We start from the raw sequence: 17,784 nt of genomic DNA on the forward strand, positions 1-17,784 counted from the left end.
AAGGTGTTCCGTTATGCATTCTGTCATAGAATTGCATCATGGTCCGTGGTAACAGAATCCATAACGGAATTCTGCTTTTACCACCAAACAAAGCGTGAACTATGAAATTCGCTCATCTCTAGTCCAGACCATTAGCAAATCAAAATACACCATAAATTGGAAGCTTTGAGATTGCAATTTTATATATTAGTCTGCAATCACAGACCTCTTGTGCCAACATATCCAGTGATGTGTCGTTCAAGCACATGTGACTGCTGAGGCCTGTGATTGGCCTCAGTGGTCACGGGACCAAGCCACTTCCTTCTCCTGCGGGGACTGGAACCAGCTGGGAATGGGCAGGGGGGGGGCTTGCTTTGGTTTATGATCATAGGGGTTATTGGCTCCTAGGCCAAACAACCCCTTTAATCCATGCAGTGTCCAGCCGGCACTGTGAAGGAGGAGTCTGGCATATTCATGAGCTGCAGGCTCAACCCGCCCACCAGATGCTGACTGACAGATTTCCCTTTGTGTACAGTGATAGGGAGAAAGCTTTGACCAAATTGCATCTTAATCATAAATTGCACACTGTTCAACACAACCCTTGCTACTCACAGAGGGCAGCATGAAGTAGCCGACAGGTTCCCTTTAAATTACTGCTAGTATATTACAATGAGCCTTAAGGGATCACAGATTTCGGGAACTGCCATTATTTGTGTTTTGTTCTGCATCAGCTATAAACTACTTGTACAAGCTGATGTTCATCATGGCATGTTCCTGCTAAAAGAAAATGTGCCGGGGCTATTTTCCTGGGCTGGTGAGCGTCTTTTACAAGCTGCCCGGTCTTGTGCCGGCGACCTGCTGTTCTGTATATCTGGCTCCTGGAGTGTAGTGTACTCTTGGCCTTAGGATTCAATAATATCTTGCTTATGAACTTGTGCTTGACTGACACAAGGTGATGTGAGTCATCACTTATGCGATATTATCATGCTTACCCCTGATAATTTCTCCCCGCTGTCTGGGGAGATGAGGAGGACAGATATGATTTTGTGATGTTGAAGCAATTAGTGTTTGCGGCTTTACAGCTGAACAAACTTGAGGTTAATGATCAGGTAAATTAAGATGGAGTACATTAGTGTCAGCTCCAGTGTGCAGACCCCTTGGCAGTGTTGCTTGTATACTGTAGCATTCTGTAGATATATAGAGGGCTTTTTCTCTTTCTTTGGGGCATTGTTCTTGACTCACTGTGTCAGACTTTGTTCATCCCTTTTATTTTTTATTTTTTTTATGTTTTGGACACCTGAATGGAAATAGAAAAAAAAATTGCTACGTCAGAAATGGTTTTATTAAAAAGGGTTTTCTGGGATTACTCTACTGATGCCGGTCCTTGGGATAGGCCATCAATATTAGAGGGTCTGGCAGGTGGCACCCTCTCCGATCAGCTATTTGAACAGGCCAAGGCACTCGTGCCTGCGTTGTGGTCTGCGTGCTGTCTACTTAGTAGGGGGTTGCAGCTTTGTCCTATTGAAGTGAACAGTGTGAAGCTCCAGCTCCCTGCTCCACAGCTCTTAAGTACATGGACTGCAGGTAGATAGACCAATGTAAGCAATTAGGATGCCGCAGTACTCTGGCCCCTGGTCAGCTGCAGTGCTGACTATTGGACCCCCATTAATCTGATAATGATGGCCATCAATATTCTCAATGTGGAAAACTTCCTTAATATTTTAGTTGCAAGTTGACATCCTGATTCAACACTCAGACCCTTTTTCCTAACGTGAATGTTGTTGTGCAACTCCAATGACAGGTATAAAATGTGGTTTCCATGCACAGTAGTCACATGAACCTTGCATTATGCTGACAAACTATACCTGTCTTGATGCATAATCAGGGGGGAACTAGCTCTCCTTAGGGAGAGGGCACCTTAATCAGTGTGAGAAGACTTATAGGCCATACATGCTCCTCTGGAATTCTGTAAGGGAAGGGATGCAAATGAGCTCTTAACAAGCTCTGCCTCTAATGCCACTAGCTATCCCAGTGTTGGCGAACCTATGGCACAGGTGCCAGAAGCGGCACTCCGAGCCCTCTCTGTGGGCACCCGCACCCTGGAAAAAGTCTATGGTGTACCAATATGCCTTAGACTTTTCCTGCCATTCATCAGTGCAGGACGCACTATGAACAGCACAGGCAGCGCACTGAATGTAGGCAGGCTATTATAGCTAAATGATAAAGTACATGGACGGTACACTATATTGGACTGTAGTAATCAGCAGGGCTGTGGAGTCGGAGTCTCTGAGTTTGAGGCAATTTTGGGTACCTGGAGTCGGAGTCGGCAAAAAATTAACCGACTCAGACTCCTACTAAATTTGAATTGGAATAAAAATAAAAAAAAAGCAAGTTTAAATGTCCCAATTCACAAAAAGTTATAATTAATTACCGTATTTTTTGCCCTATAAGACGCACCTAGGTTTTTGAGGAGGAAAATAAGATTTTGATGGCACTGTTGTGGGGTCATCTGTGGATGGCACGGTTATGTGGGGGCATCTGTGGATGGCACGGTTATGTGGGGGCATCTGTGGATGGCACGGTTATGTGGGGGCATCTGTGGATGGCACGGTTATGTGGGGGCATCTGTGGATGGCACGGTTATGTGGGGGCATCTGTGGATGGCACGGTTATGTGGGATCATTGTGGGGGCATCTGTGGATGACACATATATAGCATCTTATCTTATGTGTCATCCACAGATCCCCCATAACCGTGTCATCCACAGATCCCCCACTAACTTTTTGGCAGTCAGGAGGCCGGGCAGGCGCTCGCAGCGTAGCTCGCTATGTCAAGCTCCGCTTGCTTCATTCATAAAGTGAGCAGAGCAGGCGCGTGACGTAGTGAGCTATGCTACGAGCGCCCGGCCTCCTGACTGCCAAGAAGTTAGTAGTAAGTAGTACATCGCTAGATTTAAGATGATTCAACTACTTTAACAATACCCACAAGTTATCGCAGTGTAGGGATTATAAGTAAGCAAAAAAAAAAAAAAAGGTTTAGTGGGGTGACAGAAGCCCTTTAAGTAAGCCAGTGCCTTTTCTGCAGACAGCTGTTTCGGGGTGATTGCCCCTCATTAGTGCAGAGCAGAGAGTACTGGCTTAACTGGGTGAGCGGCTTGTTCCCCCTGACCCGGACATAGGCCTCTCACCCAGTTAAGCCAGTTCTCTCTGCTCTGCACTGATGACGGGCAATCACCCCGAAACAGCTGTCTGCAGATGAGGTGTTGGCTTATTTAATATCCAAGTCATGTCTCAAGGCTTATTTTAACAGCTGAACATTGACTTATAGGATAGCTGCCTTACATCTGGTGGCATTAGAGGCAGAGCTTGTTAAGAGCTCATTTGCATCCATCCCTCCTTGATGCACAATGGCAGAGACTAAAGACTGTCTGGCAGTGGAGAGGTTAAAGAGGTTGCATGAGTTAGGCCGAATGCACACGGCCGTGAGCAGTCCGTAGAACCATGGGCTGGATTGCTATGACGCCGTGCACTCCCTGCTGCCGCTGCAATACAGTAATACACTAGCATGATCTATACCAGTGTATTACTGTACTGTGGCGGCAGCAGGGAGCGCACAGCGTCATAGCAACCAATGACGCCGTGCGCTCCTGCTCTCAGCAGGAATCCAGACCGCTCACGGCCGTGAAAAACGGCCGTGTGCATTCGGCCTTATTCATAAAGACGTCCAAAGCCAGGAAATTAAGATTTTTTCCTAAAATAAAAAACCACTGTACCATGACTCCCCACTCACCTTCTACATGTACACGTCACGTACACCACTGAGGTCAGTGATTGGCTGCAGCAGTCAGGTGGGGTTTACTTCTGTGTCATCGTTGCAGCTATGTAACCAAAGCCATGTAAGGAGTACTGGAGCAACAGCGTTGGCAGTATCTGAGTATAGCTGATTTTTTTTTTTTTTTTTTTTTTTATGTTTGCATGATTCCAAGCTTTGGCCTGCTTTCCGAATAACTGACTACCTAGCTTCTGTAATAGTTTAGGGTAGTGAAGGAAGTATTGTTGGTTTCCTTGATGGCCTAGGGTAGTCAAGGGATTAATACTTGCTTCCCTGGTGGTCTACTAGGGCAATGTGAGGATCGTTGTTAGCATCCCTGGTGGTCTAGGATATTTGTGTAGATAAGAAAATGTCACAGCCAGGGAGAAGGTTAGCTTTTTTTTTTTTTTATTTATTTATTTTTTTCTCCCTGGTTGTGACTCTCTCTGCTGCGATTGGGCAGCTTACAGGGAGAAGGAGACGCACATTAAGAAATCCAGCCGTTTCCTCCTCTCTGTACTGATGGTATGAATTTACTTACCAGGCGGGAAACCAGTACAGGGGCACAGCAGGCGAACAGAGCAGCACAGAAAACATAGGAAGCGCTGTAACATCACTTCACTATGCCCTACACAACCCGCAAGTTATATGATAATGTCCGTACCTGTGAAAGGTCCTCTTTCAGTTTCTAAAGTTACTTTGAGAGTCTTACATAATTGAGGTCATAATAATAAACCCATAAACGAACACATTTTAGAAACTACACCCTCAAATTATTAAAAACTGATTTTACAAAGTTTAACTTTCTGTGTTCCGCCGGAACTAAACTCAAATGCACTTCTAAAATAACTTTTAGAAGTGAAATTTAGAAATCTCATTGGTAACAGCTAGATATATGGGACTAGTTTTGTTTGAAAGCTGACAACCTAGGCTTTAAAAAAGATGCAGCATGATCTCCCCTACATCAGGAGATATAGCTGTTAGAAATGTATTGGGAGTGAAGGCAGCTGAAAGGGAAAGCAGATTTCGGCTGCTTTCACTCACAACCCAATTACTAACAGCTATATCTACTGATGTATTGGAGGATAATGCTACCATTCAAACAAGACCAGTCCCATATGATTAGTTGTTACCAAGCCTGAGATATGAAGAGTTAAAGTGGCCCAACCCCTTTGGCTGGCTCTCATCTCAGCCAGCCTGGAGGAGAGGGACCAGTGGGGCATCTAACAGGTTGCAGGGAAAAGAGGGGAAAATAATTAGGAAGCAGGATAAAGAAAAAGGAACAATTCTGCTGAAAAAAAACATCTCACCATATTTTTCATATGTAGTCTTGCGTAAGGGCCTTTTTTTGGGGTACTTAAGAATTTTTGATCGCTTGATATATTTTTTTTGCAAGGCAAAGGGACAAAAATGACAGTTCTGGCGCAGTTTTTATTTTATTGTTTATGCTGTTTGCTTTACTGTGTAGATCATTTGATATTTTTATAGAGCAGGTCATTATGGGTGTAGTGATGCCAAATATGTCTTTTTTTATTTTTTTTTATTTTTTCTTAACTGTTTTGCACAATAAAAGCATGTTTTTTATATTGCCTTTATATTTTTGAAATTTTGTGAGGGCTTTTTTTGTGGGATGAGGTGATTTTATTTTATTGGCACCGATTTAGGGTAGATACGCCTGTTTGATATGATTTTTGGGGGGCAAGATGAACAAAATATGACTGCTCTGGCATAGATTTTATTTATTTATTTTTTTATTGTGCTTACCTGTGTAGATTAATTCATATTTTAATAGAGCCGGTTCTTAAGGACTCTGCAATATCTAATATGTCAAATTTTTCTATATAGTAAATGGCTTGGGGGTTATACCCTTGAAACAATTTTTCTTTAAATTAAAACACTTTATTTAACTTTTTATTTCAGCCCCACTTTCACTTTTGAGCGTCTGACCACTGTTAATGTAGTACAATACATGTTTTCAGTGATGCCGGCAGATACGTCGGGGTCATACAGCAGGGTCCTGGCTGTCCTTTACAACCGGGTCCCTGATCGAGTTAACACAGCTCTTATACATGTACGGCGCGGTTTGTGAACTTGCTTCCAGCTGCGCCATACATGTATAGCGAGGGGCCCTGAGATAAAGGTAAAATACGGTGCGTCATACATTTTTTTTATGGGATACATGTTGAATGTGGGCCTACTGTACATTTGATAATTTGTAAGCTTCCACGGCACATGCACTGCACATATGCCATAAAGATGATGTGAACTAATACCGGTGAGCAGTTGGTGTTTCACCTCCCAGGCTTCAGCAAAGTCTGCTGTTTGTGCCTCTGACGAGAAGCTAAATGTGGTGTACTACGCACATTCCGCTCCCCCTTCTGGCTCTGCCACTGTGATAAATTTGGCACATCTTTAGACTGCCTAAGTTTACACTGTCGAGATCTTAAACGGCATAAAGATGGAGCAATTTTATGGCAGATTTGGTGGCACAAGATCTTTTACATTTCTCGTGAACCCACACCCTTGCTGGGCTAGACACAGAGTTCTCTAAACCTACATACTCCAAATTCCACCAAAATCTATGTGCACTCACGTTAGTAAACATGGGCCATTTTCTGTACAGAGTATCCTGTTTTGCACTAGGAATTATACAATACGGAAACTAATCTTCTTGCTACATTACAGCAGCTCAACTAAGTTTGTGAAGCTTGTTGGGTCTTTCACATGGCAATTATCAAAATTGTAAATGTAGCTGTATGTCTGTAATTTGGGATCACAGTTCTGTAAGAGAAGAAGAGAGAAGGTTCCACTGTGCTGACTAATAGTCTTTTACCTTTCAGAGTATTCTTCCATTACCACTAGGTTCACTGGCTGTTAAAGGGTCCTATTGTTTTTAAGGTCAAATTTGTTGGTTTCCTCGCATTCTAGAGTATTTCCAGGGGAACTAAATGTGATTTTCGGGAACCATCTTCCATATTGGTGGATGAATCCACATGATTTTACAGTATTAATAATGTGGATGACATTTAGGAAATTTATTCCACACATTGTGAAAAAAAAAAAAAAAATAGTGAATCCACCTCATGTCAATTTATGCTGCAGATTTTCACCATGGATTTCACACTTTGCAGTGATTAGTGTGAAATCTGTGGCAAAGGCCTCATGCACACGATCGTTGTGTGTTTTACGGTCCGCAAATCTGCAAAACACGGATGGCTTCAGTGTGCGTTCCGCAATTTGCAGAGCAGCACGGACAGCCTTTAATATAACTGCCTGTTCTTGTCTGCAAAGTGCGGACAAGAATAGGAAAGGTTATATATTTATTTGCGGGGCCACGGGACAGAGCAACGGATGCGGACAGCACGCGGAGTACTGTTTGCGGCCCCATTGAAGTGCAAAACTGCGGCTCGGATGCAGACCAAAACAACGGCCGTGTGCATGAGGCCAAATTCACAGGAGAATTTCCACTGAGGAACTTTTACCTGACAGTGCAGCACCCCAGATGTAGAATATATCTCTTTACAAACCATTAAATAGTGTTAAAAAAATTAATATGCATTGAAAGAGGGTTCTCCGGGAAGTTAAGAAAATGAAATACTTAAATATTCCTATATTATACATATTAGAGATAAGCGAATTTCATGTTATGATATTCAGTCTTGCTTTGGTGGTAAAAGCTAAATTGCGTTATGGATTCCATTACCAGGGACCATAACACAACTTCCCGTTTCCGTTATGCAGTAGAGGACTCCCCTGCATAACGGAAATGGGACTGATCAGTTTTGCAGCCCATAGACTTCTATTAGGATGGAATGAATAACGGAATGCCTAAAAAAGGCACGGAAGTAACTGAATCCATAACGCAATTGACCTTTTACCACTAAACAAAGTGTTATAGAATTTCAAAATATGAAATTCGCTCATCTCTAATACATATATTCCCAAATATCTTTAAGTAGTTATAATGGCTCGTTTTGTCTGGGATGCAATCATTAAGAGAAACAAATGTCCGCTGTCCTATTAGCGTACACAAAACCTGTCCTAATCGCACAGCAGGGCAAGTTACTTCTGAACACTGAGCTAAACAGCTACCTCATCCTCCTCTATCTGTCAGGGATTATGATCCTGAATACAGATGATAAAATCTTTAGCTGAACCTCTATGGAAATGTAGTTCATGAGGAGACATGAAGTACAGAGAGGATGGACAGGACAGACTGGTAATGGAGACTACATACAGGATCTGCTGCTCATTAGACACATCCCACCCTCTTCTCTGTACTTCATGTCTCCTCATTTACTCTATTCCTATAGAGATTCAGCTGAGAATCTTGTAAGGGAATATGATGCAGATGATGAGGAAGCTCTGTAGCTCACTGCTCTGAAGTAACTTATGAAGTGATTAGGACAGGTTTTGTGTGCACTAATAGGACAGCGGCCATTTTATTTTACCTGATGATTGCTCCCCAGACAAAACAAGCCATTATAACTAATGAAAGGTATTTGGGAATATATTTCTAATAAAGTAATATTTAAGTATTTTAATTTTCTTAATTCCCAGAGAACCCCTCTAGGTAGAGATAAGAAACTAGAAGTTCTGGATAGGAAAGAGGACTGGTGACCAAACCTTTTTGTAAACTGTTCTTTCCTCCCTTTTTTTTTCTTTTTTTTCTTATTTTTCTAGGTTTCATCGTTTTCATCGTACTCCTGGACCAGAATTTTTATTTCTTGTAACAAAATGTATTTTTAAAGAATTGTGAACCTTGATTTTCACATAGGTGCATTGACTAACTATTTTGGTGAGGTTTAGAAGACACTAAGGCTGGGTTCACACCTGAGCGTTCTGAAAGGAGCGCTCTGTATGCGCGATTGTACTGGCGTTTACAATCGCGCATACAGGGACAAGCGAACTCCCATTGTCGCGCGTTCCCAAAAGTCTATGTACGGGAACGTGCGACAAAACGCTCCAAAGAAGATCAAGAACTTTTTTGAGCGTAGGGCGTTTTACAGCGCGTTCAAACGCGCTGTTAAACGCTTAAGTGTGAACCAGGGCCATAGGGAAGCATTGGTTTTCATGTGTTGAGCGTTTTACAGCACGTTTGAACGCGCTGTAAAACGCTCAGGTGTGAACCCAGTGTTATGCTTATGAATTCAGAGGCGGAAAAATAAACCTGATTAGCCAGGAAGGACAGGTTATACAGTCATCGAAGCTTCTGAAGTCTTTACTCTCTTTGTAATTGGTCTTGTTTTCTGCTGGAGATAATATCTGTTAGTTAAGTGAATACCAAGGAATGACTTGCAGGAATTTGCCCACATTAATGTGCTCTTCAGAGGCATTATATTTAATTGGAGAGTCTGTGGTACTGTAGTAGGACTCTGAAGGGAATTATTTAGTGTTGGGGATGGCTTCTCTTGGGGATTGTGGGCTAATCAAGTGTAGCTGTGGGGATAGAGGGAATTATGATGATTATGACATGTTAGTACACGCCGGTGTGGCAAGTGGACAGGCAATGAGTTAATCATGAAGTATATTATCTGGCTCCTGCTGCTTCATTATTCCATACTTCACTATTGGTTCTGTCGTAGGTTCCTCAGAAAGCAAGTATATGGCGAAGAGGAAGGAGGGGAAAAATCACATCCTAATAACAGCTTATAAATATCCTTGTTATCTTTATTAGGAACCTGGGATACAATACTTGCCACCGTAAGTGTGCTACGCATATGTGCGGCCGTTACTCAAAATATAGGACATGTCCTATACTAAAACTGAATGGGTTTGCACCAAGATGCGGTGTGCATGTATCTACCCCAGTTTTCTGTTCGAGCCAAACATTTTATAGATCTATTTGTCATTATTTTTTAAGCATACATATGTCGGCGAGAGCTTCAGCAGTGCACAGACCTATTTACTAAAGAAGGCTACACATCTTAGGAAGCTGTTTAGCGGACAAAAATTGTCAGGTTCGCAGACATTTTTCTAGTTCAGGGATAGGCCACCTCCAGCACTTCAGCTTTTGTGAAACTACAAATCTCAGCATGCATACTTGCTCTGCTCTTCTCAGAACTCCCATCAAAAGGGAATGGAGCATGCTGGGAATTACCAAAGGTTGCTGACCCCTGATGTAGTTTGTATGGGCACCTTGGCATTCTTTGCTTTGTTGATAAATGGGGTTTGCACAGGGAAGATATACAGGTGAAACTCGAAAAATTAGAATATCGTGCAAATTTCATTTATTTCGGTAATGCAACTTAAAAGATGAAACTAATATGAGATAGACTCATTACATGCAAAGCGAGATAGTTCAAGCCTTTATTTGTTATAATTTGGATGATTATGGCTTACAGCTTATGAAACCCCAAAGTCACAATCTCAGGTACCCTTTGCTCAGGGGGTATGGATCAGTTAGCTGACTAGAGTGTAACACAGAGCCCAGAATATTAGACCTTTTCACAATATTCTAATTTTAAGTTGCATTAATGCAATTCCTTCTTAAGTTGCATTACTGAAATAAATGAACTTTTGCACAATATTTTTCGAGGTTCACTTGTAATGGCACAAGGTTTTTATATTGTGTGAAATATGGAATTTTATTGTCAGTTCTAGAAAGGCAGAAATTTTTTTAAAAGTGTCTATAATACAGAATAAGTTTTTCATTGTATTTTTGGTGATATATAAGATGTAGAGTTCTGGTGGGTTTTGCTTAGTAGAACTGAATCTCTATAAAACATCTAATGCTGTATGAAAAATGCTTCCAGTAGTTTTTTATTTTTCATATGACTCAAGTATATGTGCTGCTATCAAAATTGGTGCAAAAGAGTGGTAGCAGGCTTTCCCATAGCATCCGGTTACATTTCAGGTCTTGTTTTTGAAGGGCCGGGTAATAAATGAAAGCAGCAATTAGAAATTGAATATTCTTATACAGAAGTTTGGGGGGGGGGTGTCACATAGTACACATTGACAAGGCACATTGAGTCACTTCTATACTGTTTTTATGTATAGTGCTTTTGTAAATTTTTATTTTTGGGTGACAACTAAATTAGCACCTACATACGCTTAAATTTGTTTTTGAAAGATTATCGGTGACCGTTTTACCAACAGCATGTACAAAAAAAACTACTTGATCCTCCAGATGTTATTTTCCGTTATAGTTGGCATTTTCAACCTCTTCCCGACATGTGAGGTAATAGTACGTCACATGTTGGGTCTTTGAAGATGACACACGCTTCAGAACGTAGCTTTCCCAAAGCAACCGGGTGCCTGCTGTTTCATACAGCAATGTCCGTGACCAGCCGTTCATGGACACTTACCCTCTCAGAAGCCGTGGCCAAACCTGACCACCATATCTGAGCGCGTGAAATACTGGAAGAGCATGCCTCTAGGTATGCTCCTGCTCCCCTGTGTGGTGATCTGTGGAGCCGGAGTGTGTATGTGGCAGCCCCTGTCAATGAGAATGACAGGAGGCTGCAGCATAGTAGTTGGCTCCACAGAAACCTAGTAAAATCATCATAGACTCCAATGCTAATGCATTGGAGTCTGAGAGGAGCAATCCAATGACTGCTTGTAATAAATACAAATATATATATATATATATATATATATATATATATATATATATATATTCAAATCGCCCTCCCTTTCCCCAAAATGAAAAAAAAAATAAAAATACACATGCGAAAACGCCCGTAGTATCAAAATGCAAATGGCAAAAATGCAAAAGGAAATAAGTGTCAAAATGGATGAGTTGCCTTTTTATGGTCGCTTCTCTTCCCACAAAAAAATAAAATAAAAAGTCGTACACACCCCAGAAATGGTATCAATAAAAAGTACAGATAGAGGCTCCATGGTCAGAATGTCAGAATTCAAAGTTATTAAAATTTGTAGAAAAGGTCAAAATTGTATCCCAAGACTGAGACCATACTGATTTGCTGTATATTGTATTGTATTCATCTGGTCTGATTTCTTTACTGGATTCATTTGTAATGCCAGAAATAAATGGTGACTTTTTTCAATCGGAGAAATTTGTACTTCAGACATAGGTCAATTATTATTTCTGCTAGTATTCTTGCGTGCTATATGGATGGATAGAACTATAGATTGTGTGCTGCCCATAGAAACATGACTAGGAGGTCAATTGGCTTCAGAAGGCAGTCTAGCCAAGCTCCCAGTATTCATAGGACACATTGTGTTTCATAGTTTGTACCGTTTGTATTTCTGTGCTCTTGTTCTTTTTGCTATAATGCTTTGTACCCTATTGTGAAACAGAGTATGTTATCATTTTTGCAGTGGTAGTTGAGAATATACAATCTCTGGGTTTTGAGGGATTGAAACCAAATTATATTTTTTCCTTTTTTAAATTAAAAGGTACTGTTTGTGTAAAAGGTGTGATATTAGAAGATGTAAGTGTTGCCTTTTGTTCACGTTTTAGACAGCTCTTGCATGTGTGTTTATGTATGTGTGTGTATATATGTGTATGTGTGTAATATATATATATATCTATACACACACACATTTGTAAAGAATTAGATTTTGTTGTACATGATTTAGGAAAAGTAAATAATATTATGTCTTATAAATCAAAGTTGCCAATTTTCTTCCTTTCACTGATGGTAATTGCTTTAGCTGTGAGCATCTGTCAATGCAGAATTTTTGTCTCCTCAGGTTCATGTGAAAATGGCGGATGAAGCTGTCTGTGTTGGCCCTGCTCCCACTAGCAAAAGCTACCTCAACATGGATGCCATCATGGAAGCCATTAGGATGACTGGGGCCCAAGCTGTGAGTCTGAATGGCTCTATCTGCCGCAGCTGTTTCTGATCTAGAAGGCAGAATAGCCAGAATTTGTATTAAAAAATAGCAGAAAGGAACTGAATATTCTATTCTTGTTTGGTTCATGTCACATGAGTTAAATGTGGCCGAAATCTCTACTGGAAATCAAAGGCTTTTGAAGCATCTGGCAAGGCTGGTGGCAGTTCCTGCAGGTGGCTGCTGGATTCAGAAATCACACCAGGGAGCAGCTTCAGTTCATTCCCAAATATGCTTGGGGGAAAAATCCCAATTAGCTTTAACTCTTTCTGTGTCCCTTTAATTTCTTTGCTGAGTGAGAACAGTGAATAAATAAGGATAAATAATTTAATTCCTTTCCACAGCCTATGTCCTTTACCACACAATAAAATAAATATATATTTTTTGCAGACTAGAATATCTCCTTATGGAGAGCACATATATAGATATATACAGTATATAGATACACACATATAGATAGATATATAATAAAAAAACTATATATATATATATATATATATATATATACACACACACACACACAGATATAGAAGCACATATATAGCTATATACCATATACACACATATAGATATATAAGCACACATTGAACCTAGTCTTTGAATTTTTTTTAATTTTTTTTTATAATTTTTTTTTTTTTAAGTCCTACATTTTCATATATTATTTTATAAATTCTTTATAGATATTTATTTTTATCCATTCCTGTGATCATATGGCTTGACATCTTTTCAGCTATGGTGGGGTTAAGAATTGACCGAGTGCCTATTATGATAGCACCCTCTGTTTTTATTTTCCAGGTCCACCCAGGATATGGGTTTCTTTCCGAAAACAAAGAATTTGCCCGACGTCTGGTAAGTCGAGCTGTATTGTGGTGTCTAATGAATCTTTAGGGTGTAGTGGCTGCATTCAGCAGTGAAAGGTGTCTGATTATGTCCATGACTAAAAGCACTGTTGTTAAGGCCCATTTGTAGCTTAACCTGCCCTCATTAACTGTATATTGTTCCATTAATAACCTGAAAAGTGAAATCGCCATGAACATCTTATAATGTTAGGTTTGATTCAGTCAGTGACATGTCTATTTCTTAATAACTCATACATACTTTAAGCCTGTGAGCTTTATAATACATATGCTGCATTTCAACCTCCCTTTTTTTTTTATAATGCAACTAATAAGATAAAGTATATATTTTCTTTCTTTTACTTCATTTGGTATTTTGCCATAAATTTCTTTATTTTATGCATATTTATGAATGAATGTTCAGATTTAATTGATAGTACTCGTGTATTAGATGTGATTCTTCTGTCTCATGTAACTGGCATGTTACTTGACACAACGTACAATTGCATTAATATTTGTGATACAGCATCCAAAATTATATTTTTTTTTCAAGAGGCAGATCAGGGCATTAATGGTTTTTGACAAGGTTTCTTAAGTGGTTCTTGATCTGAGAACTACATATAGGAAATGATCCAAAATAATATCTGCTTTGTAGGGTTAACAACCTATTACACTTGTATAAACTGAGACATTGGGGGGTAAAATGAGTGATCCCTAGGTCACCCATGGTCTCTGGCATAGCAGAAATAAATCCAGAATTTGCTTTCTATCATGACCTACCTATGCATTTAGTTTATTGCTGAAAAACTTGGTTTCTTTATTTCTTTGATTTTCATTTCATATAAATACTGTTTTAATAATAGCTTTTGGCAAAGTCAGGAAGCTTTCATTAAAGAGGACCTTTCATGGGTCCAGACATTATAAACTAAGTATCAGGATACGTAGGGCATAGTGCAGGGATCTCTCTGCACTTTACTAATTTTCTCGGGGCGCTGCTCCGTTCGCCTGCTGTGGCCCCCGTTGTATCCTCCTTCCTGGTATGCTAATTTTAGCATCGGAGCAATGAGGAGGAGACTGAGTCTTTCTCTGTGGGCGTTCGTTCTCCCTTGCTGTAGCGCTGTCGAATCACAGTGCAGAGCATCACAGCCAGGGAGAAGGTGAGTTATTTATTTTCTCCCTGGCTGTGACGCTCTCCGCTGCAATTGGACTGCTGACAGCCAGGGAGAAAGAGACGCCCACGGAGAAAGACTCAGTCTCCTCCTCATTGTTCCGATGCTAAAATTAGCATACCAGGCGGGAGAATACAACAGGGGCCATAGCGGGCGAACGGAGCGGTGCCCAGAAAAAATAATAAGTGCAGTTAGATCCCTGCACTATGCCCTACGTATCCTGATACTTAGTTTATAATGTCTGGACCCATGAAAGGTCCTCTTTAAACTGACTGTGTGTAAGATAAGAGTCCATCTGACTTCAGATCAGACTCCCATGCCACCTCAGAGTAAAACCCCAAACTCCATTAGCCAAAAAATAAAATAAAAAAGCAAAGATAAATGAACTTGCCTCTCCTGCTCTAGACCGTGCTGACACTCACTGGTCTTCTGCAGGCCTGTGCTGCACTGTGATCTGAGGTCTCAGAGCATCAAGTCATAGTGCATGCCTTTGTGCACTAGGTCTTGAAGCTGTATGCAGTCAGAACACATGCAGTGAGGTGCAGTGGAAGAAGACTAGGGAGGGTGAGTACAGCCAGAGCAACACTTTCCTCACCACTCCCTGTTTCTCACTTCTTTTGCATGCTTATGACTACTTTTGTAATAGAAGTGGTCATTAGCATTCACAATATAAGACACACTGCTATGTGCGTCTTATAGTCCAAAAAATATAGTACATGACTATTGTATCATTACCATAGGATTCTATGGGGAAACATCTAAATAAAAATGTCATTCAGGCTGAATAACCTAGGTTCATTGCAGATGTATCCAAAATGTTTGATGGACCCAAAGCGTATGTTTGCAAGGGTTCACTGTATGTTCCAGCTGAAAAAAAAAAATGGATGTTTTGAAATGGGCATAAGCTATGCTTCTGCTTTTATGTGGGTTTGTAATCAATCCTCATGCAACAAAATTAATAAAAATTCATTATAAGTTATGCATAGCTGCATCCAGTAAACCATTCCATATCCACACCCTTTTTGCATTGCGAAAAAATTGGTGTATAGATATGCCGCATGCATGTGTTTTCAGAGGACTCCAGTTGCATTGGTAAATCTCCCCTATTGTGTTTTAAATGTAAATTATATGCACAAGTGTTTTATTTTTATTTTTTCAGATTTATCTGCATTCAAAATTTGAACCACTGCCGAGATATGTTTACTTTTTATTTATATTCAGGTTTGTTCTTTTGAACACCGAGGGGCTAGCTGTAGCACTTGGCGCACTGCTAATTCCTGTACTCTATATATTCCCCCTTCTCTTTGATTGAAAAGGGCTAGACCTCTCATCTAGCCTTGTATTCTCATTTCTGCACTGTGGCTCACAAATGGCTATTGGTGGTTCAGTATCACAATAGTATACCCAGTCACTGGTGTCACTGTGTTTCTGCATAATCATGCATTCCATTAGGAATGCATGATTTTGCTAATCTGCTCTGGTAGATATGTAGGTGTCGGCACTCATTGGTCGCAACAGAGCATGTGAAGAAGGTAGACATAATGACCTTTCAATAATGGTGAAGCTGCTACCTCTGGCGATGTCAGTCCACCTGGAAGTGGAGGTGTTGGCGGCTTTACAGACATTGGAGAACTGCAGCTGCTGGAAGGATAAAAACGGTGGGTATTCTCTAATTCTCATACAGCCCTGTCTACCTCCCTCAGAAGCTCTGCTGCCGGCACCCACATATTTGCCACATCATATTAGCAAAGTGATGCATTCCTAAAGGAATGACTGGGTATACCATGAAAACTAATGGCCACAGTGCATGAATAAGAATACAGGGCTAGATGAGATGTCTTGCCCTTTCAATGGAAGGAGAGGGGGAGTGCCCAGAGCACAGGGGTGTAGTAGTAGCGGTGCTCCGAGCGCTATGGCCAGCAGCTCAGTGCTCAAAATAACTAATTTGCAAATAAATAAAAGTAAAGATATCTTGGCAGCGGTTCAACCTAGAAGCAAAAGGAAGATATCAATCTAATCAGCATGATTAATAAGGTTGATCATGCTGACAGATACTCTTTAGTGACTCTCCATTTAATACATGGCTCCAGTCTGCCTGAACTCAAAGAGTAGACCCTTCCTCTATCTTGTCCACATTCCTTATTCGGGCATATGGACAGGAGTTGTCTTCATGAGAAAGGCTCCATTTGTGCATGCAGCACAGGTTTTCCAGTGAAAATATAGAAACCTGACAGACTATATATAATTCAGTGGGGCCGGTGGGATGTACAACCGATCGGGCAATGTGTCAGTGTTTCTGAACAGAAACCACAACCAAAGCATGAACACAGCCATAGCTATAGCTATCCAACTGTTGGTTGAAAACTTAGCAATTAATTATTGTACAATCATCACAGAGCATAAATCTGTAATGATTGCGTAAAGCAAGAAAATTTTTCCTAGCAATTATTCCCTTAACCTTTTCCTGACCGAACAATTTTCTGCCTTTTTTCGTTTTCATTCTTCACTGCCTTCCCGGAGTCATAGCTTTTCTTATTTTTTCATTAACAGCTGTATGTGGGCTTGTTTTTAGCGGAGTAAGTTGTACTTTATAATGGCATTATTAAAAATTGCATATCGTGTAGTAGGAAGCGGGAATAATATTCCAAATTATGTGAAATAGGAACAATAATGCAATTCCACCACAGTTTTGTGGGCTTTTTTTTTTTTGCTTTTCTCTGTTAGGTAAAACAGACATGTTCATTCTGTGGGTCAGTACGATTACAGCAATACAACATTTTAATAGTTTTTTGTTATGTTTTAATACTTACCGTATTTTTCGCCCTATAAGATGCACCTGCTCATAAGATGCATCTAGGTTTTTGAGGAGGAAAATAATAAGAAATATATTTTGAAGTAAAAGGTGTGCTTTTGGTGGGTTTTGAACTAATGGTGGTCTGTGGATGACACTATTATGGGGGATCTGTGGATGATGCACGGTTATGGGGGGGATATGTGGATGACACACAGTTATGGGGGGATCTGTGGATAACGCACAGTTATGGGGGGATCTGTGGATGACACAGAGGCCGGCAACTTGTGTTGAAATCGCGGCGGGGCCCAGTGTAGTCATTGTTCTCTATTACACCAGGGCCTGCTCAGAGCAGTGTTTATTAAGTGAAGTCTTGGGTAAAGCTTTGTTAAGGTATAGA

General features: G+C 40.6%; 1 protein-coding gene across 1 annotated transcript in view; it reads left to right on the top strand.

Annotated features, from left to right (window-relative positions):
- PCCA (propionyl-CoA carboxylase subunit alpha) overlaps positions 1 to 17,784 on the top strand; it is a 476,636-nt gene that overhangs the window by 52,227 nt on the left and 406,625 nt on the right. Inside the window, exons 5-6 of the mRNA XM_044286403.1 lie at positions 12,448 to 12,561; positions 13,384 to 13,437. Of these exons, the coding sequence (XP_044142338.1) occupies positions 12,448 to 12,561; positions 13,384 to 13,437 (168 nt within the window). The remainder of the gene's footprint in view (positions 1 to 12,447; positions 12,562 to 13,383; positions 13,438 to 17,784) is intronic.

Source organism: Bufo gargarizans, chromosome 3, assembly GCF_014858855.1.
Source record: "Bufo gargarizans isolate SCDJY-AF-19 chromosome 3, ASM1485885v1, whole genome shotgun sequence".
NCBI lineage: Eukaryota > Metazoa > Chordata > Amphibia > Anura > Bufonidae > Bufo > Bufo gargarizans.